This window comes from Saccostrea echinata, unplaced genomic scaffold, assembly GCF_033153115.1.
Source record: "Saccostrea echinata isolate AGI-Se365-2 ecotype Australia unplaced genomic scaffold, CSIRO_AGI_Sech_v1 ptg000060l, whole genome shotgun sequence".
Taxonomy (NCBI): domain Eukaryota; kingdom Metazoa; phylum Mollusca; class Bivalvia; order Ostreida; family Ostreidae; genus Saccostrea; species Saccostrea echinata.
Window position 1 is genome coordinate 3,081,270 of NW_026889809.1, and position 13,093 is coordinate 3,094,362.

The 13,093-nt window shown below is 35.6% G+C and overlaps 1 protein-coding gene across 5 annotated transcripts in view; it reads right to left on the reverse strand.

The window, feature by feature from the left end:
* Positions 1-613: 613 nt before the first annotated feature.
* The window catches only part of LOC133174854 (bifunctional 3'-phosphoadenosine 5'-phosphosulfate synthase-like), a 30,367-nt gene continuing 17,887 nt past the window's right edge, over positions 614-13,093 (reverse strand). For all 5 annotated transcript variants that reach the window (XM_061309956.1, XM_061309955.1, XM_061309959.1 and 2 more), the window contains exons 3-12: positions 12,347-12,485; positions 12,075-12,193; positions 11,759-11,872; positions 11,520-11,631; positions 11,075-11,280; positions 10,292-10,423; positions 10,063-10,192; positions 8,060-8,202; positions 7,780-7,905; positions 614-1,626 (exon numbers count right to left, since the gene is read on the reverse strand). In XM_061309956.1, coding sequence (XP_061165940.1) covers positions 1,387-1,626; positions 7,780-7,905; positions 8,060-8,202; positions 10,063-10,192; positions 10,292-10,423; positions 11,075-11,280; positions 11,520-11,631; positions 11,759-11,872; positions 12,075-12,193; positions 12,347-12,485 — 1,461 coding nt within the window. In that variant the 3' untranslated portion in view covers positions 614-1,386. The remainder of the gene's footprint in view (positions 1,627-7,779; positions 7,906-8,059; positions 8,203-10,062; positions 10,193-10,291; positions 10,424-11,074; positions 11,281-11,519; positions 11,632-11,758; positions 11,873-12,074; positions 12,194-12,346; positions 12,486-13,093) is intronic.

The window sequence follows — 13,093 nt, forward strand, 5'->3', positions numbered from 1 at the left end:
GTCCTGTATATGATGTTTTACATTGTTTGCTAGTTTATGAGATATAATATGCTTCACTGTGCTAGATAATTTTTTATTCGATTCTATGTGAAAAATTCAATTTCAAAATGATTTCATCCTTATGTATTTTGGAGTCAGTATTTGAAAATTCTACCTGGAGTACTAATTAGAAATAAATCTACAACCTACTGAAAATCCTTGTGATTAAATCTTTACCAGAATTAACTTCAGTTTTTATGATTCAGTGTGAGTTACTTTTGTAAAGAATTCAAATTAGCAAAACTTGTAATGAGAAACAACTTATAAAACAAAAGAAAACTTTACTCATGCATTGCATTTACTTAACTTGTAATTGCTTAACTATGTTTGCTAAATAAACATCAATATAGGTACCCAAAATCTAAATCTGACTTAATTATGTTCTCATTTTTATAGTCTTGGAGCCTGATCTTCAATTAATTCAGAATCCTTTCAATAAATCACGCTGAAAAAGTTTGTAATTTTCTGAGAATTTACAGTTCATAAAACTAGAATAGAATGAAAGTAGGTCAATGACGTTGAATGAAGAACCTATTTCCAACTTTTTTGGCAAATAATTAAAAGACAAAACATATTATTTTAAGTACTTTATTGATCCCTCTGGTTTAATATATGTATTTGTCTTGTAACATGTGTCGACCCCAGCAGCAGTATACCGGTAAATAACAGCATTAGGTCAAGTATATAGTACAATAAGGTATACCTGGTAAACAGGTCAAATACTATTTAAAACACACAATTGACATTGGTCAGGTATACAGTACAATACTCAGGTAAGACATATCTGACAAAAAGATAAAATACCATTTACAAACTCCGTATGTATATTGTTTCCCATACTGAAAAATATTAACTAACAGAAAAATTCTGATAGTTTAAAAATAAATACATAAAAATGCCCTCATACTAAAAAAAAAAATCTACCATTTTTCTAAATCAACCCAATCCCTTTCAACTGTGCATGCAGTAGCCACATGCAGAGTGTCATTAAACATCAAAAATATGTAAAAATAAATTTATAAATAATAACAAATAATAGACTTTGCTTACAATTAACAACCAATAACAGTAATTTTCAACTTTCAGTAGAGAAAAGAAAAGTATTTCATAAAAGTGCTTTTTTAAATTCATGTTTTTCATCAGTATCTGTATTGTGGTATAAGTAAATAGAAAAAAAATGTCAATCTATAATTTGCTCATAAATTAAAAATAAAAAATATATAATATATTCAACAAAATAAGTAAATATTAAAATAGACATTGGTCCCTACAGGAAGAAACAACTAGTTTATAGACTTCAGCTGAGGAGGTCCACCACTTCCTGTTCTGGGATGATGTCACTTCCTGTTACTCTTTGAGAGTCTGGTAATACTCGGCCAGCACTTTCCAGGCTTTGGGAGCCATGAATCCATCAGGAGGATTCTGGCCTTCTCTGGCAAGCTTTCTCATACGAGTTCCCGATATAAAATCAAAGTCCTCTTTGCGTTCTGGGTTAAAGAAATCCATCTGTTTTAGTTTAGTGTTATATGCCGCGACTCTGAAGGGAACAATTTCTAATTGTGTTAGCCCTGGTGCCATCGTCAAAACCTGTGCAGAAAATACAAAATTAACTTTCTCTTTATTTCAATACAAATGTAGCTTTGGAAATCTATCTAAGCAAAAGTTTCAAATATATACTATAAACCAACTCTTATCTACATGCTAGAAAGATATATAAGTTTTGCGACTTTCTTTTTCTCGCAGCAAACCATTATTTTCATTGTGTATTTATGTTAAATGTTTCCTCAGTCATGAAAATTAATCATCGAGGATGGAATTCAAACAATATGCACAAATAAAAGTTGTCAGGAATAATAGTTGATTTACTCTAATACTTGCACCCAGAAACAGATTAACAAAAGCAAACAAAGTAACTCTAAATTTCCAAATCAGAATTCTTTTGAAATAGAAAAATATAAGAATATCCAATCTTTTTCTTCTAAGAAATACAAAAAGAGGAATAGTAAATGATAATTTACCAAATAAATCTACACAAGAGGCCCTTAGACCTTGATTGTACATGTACATGAATCATGAGTTTCTCAGCACAGAACAAACTTAGCCTCACTAGGACTGAAACACTGCATCAATGAACTTTACATTCTGGTAGGGTAAACTGATCGCAGGTCGAACGCCTATTTATATTCACCGACGATGTTGACAACAGGGGACATAATGCGTGTCATGAACCCAGAGATGTATCGAAATGTGTACCCAAAGCCTCATTTTAGTGTGTTGTTTACTGTGGCAACTGAATGAAACAACTATTATTAAAGGAAAAAGCCCGAGATACTAAATAGATCGCAAGTCGAACACATTCGACCACAAGTCGAACGGCTAGATATGAAGTCGAACGCCATTTATTCTGAGTCGCGAATTACATAATTGTTGACAGGAAATGCTTTTCATGGCATTAACATATTTAATAGACAAACTTCTGAAGATATTTTTTTTTTCAAATCACTCTCGTCTTTCTCTTTTTATAGATAGATTTTGATTCATACCAAACATTTTTAAGATTTTCATTAAGATATCTTAATATCAAGGAAGATTGTTAAACGTTAATTGTTGGCAATATTGGAAACAATAAATTGAAGGAGGAAAGTAATAATGTAAAATTTAATCAACATCATCAAATTGCAAAATTTTTCATTCAACCTCCACCTTTTCTGTTGGTTTATTTCTCTTTCTATTCTTTTTTCATATTTTTATGTTTTCTCTCTCTTTTTTTTATCCTTCCTTGATCATGTTTGAAAGCCTAATTTGAAGTTACCGCAAAAAAGAAAAAAAAACAACAACTCTGCTTTCTGTTTCCTTTCTGTTTTGACACTGATCACTGTTCGTTATCTTGACCTTTTACAATAGGAAGTCTTTGCTAATGTAACATTTCGAATGTTTCAAGTGTTCGTTTCAGACGAATTTCAGTGGTCAAGACTCAATTTTTTCTTTGAACTTCCACAACTTTCTTTGGTAGGAATAATTTTATTATAGTTCAATTACATTATTCAATGCAAAATAATTTAAATCTTACAATCTTGCCATGAAACAAATTCAATTGGACATATTTTTGTTTAAATCAGAAGACATAAAACGATTTACAATATTGCATAGAAGTTTAATGTGAAATATTTATTTCTTCAGAAAAAATTTTAAATCGTTCATACAGATTTTAAGATCATTCAAAATAAAATATCTCTTAGCTTTTGTTTTTCTTTAAATCAAGCGTTAATCCTCTGTTACGGCCCCGATTTTCTTGAGACCTCAACAGATCTCTTTTTTTTCCTGGAACTGGAGAAAACAAACTTGAAGATTGTTGTTTTTATTTAAGGGGGGGGGGGCAGCTGGAAAAAGAATCAAGACAACTTACCTGAAAAAGGTGAAGATGGGGAACGGGATTGATCTCAAAATAAATTTGTAAACAGGATAAAAAACACAAACCTCCGGAAATTCCAGAGATGGGATCAGATGCCAAGGAGGAGTAAGCACCCCCAGTTGACATGTCACACCCGCAATGAGCCAGCAAAACAAAAAAGTAATTATCCAATTCGAAACTTCTATGCAGTTGGGGGGGGGGGGGGGGGGGGGGGGAGGGCAGGCACGTATCAAGGAATTTTTTCCAGGGGGGGGGGGGGGGGTCCACCCCCAGTCAAGAAATTTCCAGCCCATAAATTTCTTGACAAGAATAAAAGAAAAAAAAGGAAAGGGTAAAATCTATTTTCCAAATGTGAAAAAATCCTTTTTCGTGGTGGTGATGGTGGGGTCAATGTTTTCAAGGGGGGGGGGGGGGAGGTGTCCAAAGTCATTTTTTTATATGTTTCATTATATACTTTAAATAACTCTGAAAATTCCAAGAAGGTCCAGACCCCCTCCCCCATCTAGATCCCTGCATGGGGGGTATCCAACTTTTTTTTCAACAATAAACTTTTTGGCTACAAAAAACAAAACGATTTTACCACGCTGCAAAAAAAAATTAAATAAATAAAAAACAAACAAACAAACACACACACACACACACAAACAAACCCCCCCCCCCAAAAAAAAAAATAGGGGAGGGGTTGCAGCTAGTCTTTTCAATGAACATTTTCCAACTAAATTTACACTAAAATATTGTTCGAAAATATACTTTGTGCTTGTGGATTTGCAGATCTTAAAAACATTTAGCTTTGTTTGCCTTTTCACTGTCGTGGTAAATAAACAAAGCATTACCAACTGTTACATGTATTCGGCTCTGGAGAGCACCGAAAACATGGCAGGAGCAGACCCAGGTTTGTTTTTTTTTTTTCAGAGAAAGGGGAGGGGGCACTACAGTAAAAAAAAAAATCCAACTCGGAAATTTGTTGATAAAAAGAAAACATAGGTAATCAGAGATTACAGAGCTCACCTCAACGAATGTTGTCTTTAAGTAAGGCAAAGTCCCACACTAAACTAATAATCTAGGAGTGTGCATCCCTAGATGCAACATTTATGCAATTTTGGTCTGATAGGGCTTGCAGTTACTTGGGAGTGGACTTATCTGAAAACTTAAAAAACTAGTCACTCATTCAGAAAATGTAAGTCAAATCCAGCATCCGAAGTTTTGAGATTGTTCGTCCCTTGATGCATCATCCATGCAAGTTTGGTTCAGATAGGCCTTATAGTTACTTGGAAATGAGATCTGCTCCAAAAACTTTAATCTGGTCACTCATCCGGAAAATATTGGTCAGATCCAGCATCTGAAGCAAGTCCAGTAGTGTACATCCTTAGATGTATCATCCATGCAAGTTTGGTCAATATAGGGTTTATAGTTACTTGGAAATGACATCTGCTCCAAAAACTTTAACCTGGTCACTCATCCGGAAAATATAGGTCAGCTTCAGCATCTGAAGCAAGTTCAGTAGTGTGCATCCTTAAATGTATCATCCATGCAAGTTTGGTCAATATAGGCCTTTTAGTTACTTGGAAATGGGATCTGCTCCAAAAACTTTAACCTGGTCACTCATCCGGAAAATATAGGTCAGATCCAGCATCCGAAGCAAGTCCAGTAGTGTGCATCCTTAAATGTATCATCCATGCAAGTTTGGTCAATATAGGGCTTTTAGTTACTTGGAAATGAGATCTGCTCCAAAAACTTTAACCTGGTCACTCATCCGGAAGATATAGGTCAGATCCAGCATCTGAAGCAAGTCAAGTAGTGTGCATTTTTAGATGTATCATCCATGCAAGTTTGGTCAATATAGGGCTTATAGTTACTTGGAAATGAGATCTACTCCAAAAACCTTAACCTAGTCACTCATCCGGAAAATGTAGGTCAGATCCAGCATCCAAAGCAAGTTCAGTAGTATGCATCCTTAGATGTATCATCCATGCAAGTTTGGTCAATTTAGGGCTTATAGTTACTTGGAAATGAGACCTGCTCCAAAAACTTTAACCTGCTCCAAAAACTTTAACCTGCTCCAAAAACATTAACCTGGTCATTCTTTAGCTGAAATTGCAGCATCTGAAACCTTGACTGGTACAATGAAACACACTAGAAGCATCCTCCATGCATCTCTGACTAATATAGGCCATAGAAGTACTTGAAAAGAAAACTGCTCCAAAAACCTTAACCTGGGACGCCGACGCCGACGCCGACACCGACGCCGAGGGTATTACATAAGCTCCCCCAACTTCGTTGAGGTGAGCTAAAAAGGAAACTCCTTTCCCCAACAGGAGGATTTTAGCACAAAGTTTGAAAAAAAAAAGATTCTAGACGTCATTACCAAAATAAATAGCCTACATGTAATTCTAAATTTGATATTACGACTAGATGTTTAAAGTTAATATGGATCGCGTAAATTGTGGTTTGAATCATGGAATAATTAAAGTATTGGTGGCAAAGGTTTTTTTAAGGGAAAAAATTTAATTCATTATCTTATATATTCATATAATAATTTTTCTTATCTTAAAAAGCTTTTACTTTCTCTTTTTTTGTGTGGTATTTTGAGGTATTTATCGCTGTATCTAATGTCGAACACTGATCGACTTGCGATCATTTTCGGTGTTCGACTCCATATGATTTTCCGATATTAATTCAATGAACTTTGGTTGATTATTTTGCGAATTATGTATCCAAAATCATATGAAAACAGGTTTTTGAAATAATGATTGGTATAAATTTGCCTTTTAAGGTATTGCTTAGCTCATTAGGTAAATGTTTGGAGCTTTGAAACAACTTTGATAATTCATTTACGACAGAAAATTTGGAGAAATCACCTTCAAATTTCCCGGCACCTAGAACTATTAACAGAAGAGTTCGACTTAGAAAAGATAACTCTAATTGATTAAATGGATAAAAAAAGAAGACAGATAACTAAGAGTTGCCTACCATTTATTGTTTACCAAAAGGTGTAGGTGAGGTTAAAAATGCGTTCGACTTGCGGTCATGTTCGACTTTCGATCAGTTTACCCAGAATGTCTTGTTGAAAATCTCAGTACAACAAAGGGAAATCTTAATAACACAATGTATTTTCAATAATTACTCTCGACCCAGAGGAACAAACTTTTAAATGATGATGGTTCATATTTGATTGTTATGCATACAGCTGCCCTCAAAGTAAGACTTTCAAATCTTCATTTTCAATACACAATCAACTAAGACAACCTGTAATATGAAACCTGGACACTGTGAACTAGAATTTTACAAATTTGATAAAATGCTAACACTTCATTACATTTTACAAGTATGCAAACAGAGATTGCCAACTTAATGTCAGGGAGTTCAGATTTTCAGAGGTATAGTGAATTTACAGTTATGACTAATTAAGCCCTGTCCTGGGGCCTGAGCAGTGGACAGAGAACTTGAATTTCAGAACATGGGTACTTGGAATGTTCCTCATTATAATCATAATCAGTTGCCCTGCTTAATGTCCAAGAAGTTGAGAACATTTTGAAAGATCCACAAATTTTTTTGATATACGACAAATTAAGCCCAATCCTGGAACCTAAAATCTGCACCTAAATTTTGCCTTCAAGATATCTAGGAGTAAGATCCATGTCTAACGAATCCCTAAAATATGACCAACAAATATCCATTCTTTGGACTGAGCCCTAGATAAAATTTTTGGTACAGGCTCAGTGCTCATTATTATCACATAAACAGTAAGGATGCTAGATGACCATGATTAAAAAAGATTGTTTGAAGAATGCTATAACTCTTCATGGTCTTGAACCAACTTCTCCAGCCCAATGGAGGCTGGAAACCATTAAATTGTCAGTTTTGTTTCCCTTCAATAAGAAATGTTGTATGAATGATTCTTTGCAGTTAAACATCCCTTGCAGGATGATTTCACTTATATGAGACATCACCATATACTGGTGAAGGGTTTCAAATTTACAACTTTATTCAGCACAAAAGGCCATTGTCAGAGTAGTGAGGGTTCTTAAGTGTGCCAACACCTGCCATACATGGGGCTGATGTTTGTAAGGTCTCATCCGAAAAACCCATAACTTTCACTTCATGTGTTGAGTGCTTGGGGGAGGAACAATTGCTACCTATTTTATATTAACTTAGCTTTGTTGCAGCCAGGGCTTGAACCTATGATGTTCCCATCATGGCACAAGCGCTCTACCGGATGAGCTTCCATGATGATCAACCAGAGATATGATGATGATGGATGTGAACAGATAGCAAAAGATCCTCTGAGTAACTAACATCAACTAATACACTTTTAATGGTAATCTCACCTTTGCCCCATGTGTATGATCAAATAAATCTCTTGTACCATCAGGGTGAGGCATACCAGCAGGGTCACGACCCACAATGTAGAAGTTGGCCCCTGTTGACATCCTAGCTTTAGCATGCCATTGTACCTGGTCAAAGAATTAGAATTTTGATCAAACCTTTGGTAAGCCCTATCATACCTGTAAGAGGTAATTTTTAATACCTAAAGAACTTCAGATTTATATAAGTGCCTGTGTATACAGGTGTATTTAACAATGTCCTTCTTTGAGAGGCACAACTTACCTCTGTTGGCCCTGCATACATCATTGGAGATGGGAAGATGGCTAGAACTGTGGAGTCTGGATCTAGGACCCTCTCGTCCAGTATAGCTTTGTGTTGTTTCATGCGTGTAGGTAATGGCACATCATCATCCTTCGTCCATCCACCTGTAATGAATCAGAAATTAGTAGTCACAGAGGATAATGGATAAGGGACCACAGAGATTAATAGTCACAGAGGATAATGGATAATGGACCATAGAGATTAGTAGTCACAGAGGATAATGGACCATAGAGATTAGTAGTCACAGAGGATAATGGGTAAAGGACCAGAGATTAGTAGTCACAAAGGATAATGGACCACAGAGATTAGTAGTCACAGAGGATAATGGACTATAGAGATTAGTAGTCACAGAGGATAATGGGTAACGGACCACAGAGATTAGTAGTCACAGAGGATAATGGATAACGGACCACAGAGATCAATAGTCACAAAGGATAATGGATAATGAACTACAGAGATTCGTAGTAACAAATGTACAGATTTTGATTTACCAGTATTCAATATGTTGGAACTTTGACCCTACATGTTTACTCAAAGGAAATTTCATGTTAAGTGCAAGGAATATTCAATGTAGGTTCATATGATATTTTTAGAACAAATTTTTACAATTTTTTAAACATACTTTGCCAAAAGTTGCATATATATTGAAAAAGTCAACAAGAATTAACCTAATCTGCAATCTGTATAACCTATATCTCAAAATTTACTACGCCACTGGCCCCAACTTTTTATTTTTTTTTTTTTACAATAAATTCATAAAAGAAAATATTATTATATTGAGAGTTAAGATTTTTAAGACCAAAAGTATGATACACATGTATTTTATTGATGCAAAAAGGTCATGCAATTATTTATGCACATTAATTGGCATTTTTTTTTCTTCTAATATCATATTTTATTTAAGATTAAACATGTATTTATTGCCAGGATTGTATCTTCACAGTCTTACCCAGTGGATATAGGAGTAACACAGACTTGCTGTAGCCTTTCTCTAACAGCCTACATTTGGTGATAGATGTGGACTTACCCAGTAGGATGTAGGAGTAACACAGGCTTGCTGTAGCCTTTCTCTAACAGCCTACATTTGGTGATAGATATGGACTTACCCAGTGGATGAAGGAGTAACACAGGCTTGCTGTAGCCTTTCTCTAACAGCCTACATTTGGTGATAGATATGGACTTACCCAGTGGATATAGGAGTAACACAGACTTGCTGTAGCCTTTCTCTAACAGCCTACATTTGGTGATAGATATGGACTTACCCAGTGGATGAAGGAGTAATACAGACTTGCTGTAGCCTTTCTCTAACAGTCTACATTTGGTGATAGATATGGACTTACCCAGTGGATATAGGAGTAACACAGACTTGCTGTAGCCTTTCTCTAACAGCCTACATTTGGTGATAGATATGGACTTACCCAGTGGATGAAGGAGTAACACAGGCTTGCTGTAGCCTTTCTCTAACAGCCTACATTTGGTGATAGATATGGACTTACCCAGTGGATGAAGGAGTAACACAGGCTTGCTGTAGCCTTTCTCTAACAGCCTACATTTGGTGATAGATATGGACTTACCCAGTGGATGAAGGAGTAACACAGGCTTGCTGTAGCCTTTCTCTAACAGCCTACATTTGGTGATAGATATGGACTTACCCAGTGGATGTAGGAGTAACACAGGTTTGCTGTAGCCTTTCTCTAACAGCCTACATTTGGTGATAGATATGGACTTACCCAGTGGATGTAGGAGTAACACAGGCTTGCTGTAGCCTTTCTCTAACAGCCTACATTTGGTGATAGATATGGACTTACCCAGTGGATGAAGGAGTAACACAGGCTTGCTGTAGCCTTTCTCTAACAGCCTACATTTGGTGATAGATATGGACTTACTCAGTGGATGTAGGAGTAACACAGGTTTGCTGTAGCCTTTCTCTAACAGTCTACATTTGGTGATAGATATGGACTTACCCAGTGGATGTAGGAGTAACACAGGCTTGCTGTAGCCTTTCTCTAACAGCCTACGTTTAGTGTCAGCCATCAGTAATGCATGGCCATTGTGTATAGGATTGCGTAGTTGAAAAGCAAATACTGCATCAGCCTGTAAAGTAAAATGTTTGTTAACTCAGCACTTCTTCCTTCTTATGTCATATACATGTAACAATATAACAATCCTGTTAACAGTTAAATGAAGACCTACCCCTAATTCTCTGAACTTGTTGCGTAGCTCCATTGGGGTGAGTCTGTATTCATCCAGTCCATCATTCCATCTTATTCTCTCTATCACAGCCAGATCACCCCCAACAAGCCAGTCTCCACTCTCATAGATCATCTATACACAACAAGTACACAACAATAATAAACATAAGGATATCATTTACCCCCAACAAGCCAATCCCCACTCTCACTGATCATCTGTATACAACAAATACACATGTGGTAGACATAAGGATTTTTTAAAGATTTACATTCCAAAGTTATTTTCCCAATAATTATACTTCAAGCTTATTATATATTTGTTTCATTTCACATTTGACATTTACAAATCATTGCATGGCCCATCATTAATGGAGCATAGTGGAATAAACTGAGATTCGTCTATTAAAGTAGCATTATCAAATACATGTAGCTCTTACAGGGAAGAAATACAATGTAATATTTAGAAATGATGAAATTTGGGCATAATTATTGAAAAATATATAGTGTTAAATAATTATTTTTGCAACTTTCACTGCCGTATGTCAAATAAAATGTTCAAAATTATTTGTTATTGAAATTTGCTCTTCATAGAGCAATTTGTTTAAAAATAATTCATTACTTCATGAGCAACTAGTAACTTATTTCACCTTCATGTGCAATTCCTATTCCAAATAGGACTGGACTTAAATTCAGTTCAAAGAGGAATTTTCAAAACTTTAATATTCATACTTTTCTGATTTGTAAATTTAGTATTTGCCATTTTTATAAATGTCCTTCAGCTGACCTTGACATATGGATGACCTCTGTGACTGGTCCCAAACTGTCGGCAGCAACGTTCCTCCTTGTTGTGTGGATAAAACTCTGGATTACGTAAGATGGCCACACTATTGCCCTCGTACTTCAGGGTGAAGGCAGCACATCCATCTAGCTTCTCTTTGTCCTCTGTACACACCGGTAAAACGATTGGGATTGACTGATTGGTCACTCCACCTAACAAAGGGAGGATGCTGTTAATATTGTGTTCAATGTAAAATGTCTGGAACGTACCAATTTACAAAACTACATGGTCCTAAACCGAGACTTCAAAAAAAACCTGATAAAAAAAAAATCCAGAACAATTACATAATACATGAAATTACTGGCTTCATTTCAAAAAAAGTCCTTTCTCATTTATCTCTGTAAATTACTTTTCACTCTCTTAGTTTGTTTGTACTTTTATTATGACATACCATCCAACAGACAGCCAAAGTGTTGACTTTGTAGATACTCTCTTTCCCTCATAAAGCCACTAAGGGGTGTGGCCCAGCCCTCTGATAAAACCTGGGTCCACTCCAAATCCAGCTGAAATAGTTAAGCACTGTACATATGAAATATCAGTAGTCTAGAATGTGTTTCCTGTACTATTTTAAAGAATCTTAGATGTATTTTAATAATCAAAGTCCTTGTTGATGTTGACCTGTCCCCCTACCTTGTTGATATTGAGGGCTGGCAGTTGTTCTGCCTCTGCCCTAGTGACCTCAATCCGATTCTCAGGGACAAACAACTCCCTCACATTCTGTACAGCCCCAGCTGGTACCACTTCCTACCAAAAAAAAAAAAAATCAAAATTCATTGTCCTAATAAAGTGGAACAACTCACAACAGTCAAAAATTCTCTATTCTATGACATCTTAATACCCCCCCCCCTTTCTATATATTCCTTTATATTATTACTTTCAAAGTCGCTTGACTGCCAGTGATCCCCAGCTAGATCTGGAGTTTTGATTCTTATAAAGAGATACTCACAATATCCACCAGGTGAGACACAATGTTCTGTACACACTCGTCCACGGTATCTTTGCCTGCCTTCAGAACTACCTCGGGATCATCTGGGGCTTCATAAGCTTGATCTACTCCAGTAAACCCTACAACACAAACACTGATCTGCCATTCAGAGAGAGAGAGAGATTTACTGATGTAAGTTCCCTAAGTTCTTAACGCTTTCTAAATGGTTGTTCATCTACAGTTTTTATCAGCTAGTTGTAAAGAAGCCTGTATATACACATAATTTATTTGACCTTTGATCTCCCCAGCTCTTGCCCGCTTGTACAGTCCTTTCACATCACGTTTCTCACAGACTTCGATCGGAGTGTCTACAAAACACTCGACAAACTTCAGTCCCGCTGCCTCGTGGAGTTCACGAGCACGTTCACGATCCTATAAAAAGACAAATAAAATTTCTTTTAATTTAACATCTGAAACATACATTAAACATCTTCAATATCTATAAATATGCTGACTGCTTCAAACCAAAGCTTCCAGATAATAATTTTGAGATAGTTTATAAATCCATCTGTCTACAACATATTCTTGTGACATTTGTGTCACTAGAAATCAAATCACTTATGCTGGTATCTTTCAGAGGTGGTGATTTTATAAAATAAGCATCATTCATGGAGGGTTAAATGTGCATGTGTTTATTTGACATTTAAAGAAAAAGCCTTTGTAAATATGAAAATGTTTGAGTATTAAAACTACTTTAAAATATCATTAATTTAGTAAAAATAGCACTATTAAAGGTAAGCCATGGGCAAAAAAAAACCAATTTAAATCCCACTGTATGTACTGGCATTCACCATCTGATTGACAGTTTATCATTAAAGATAAACCAACTTAAGGACAGGAGAGTTTGTACATGCTTCATTGTTGCTGAAACACATATTTATCACAAGATCTAAAAGCTATTCTAATTCTTTAAATAGAATTCATAGAAAAAAAATACACCAAGCATCAGATGAAGTTGGACTTCTATGAATAAACACTGA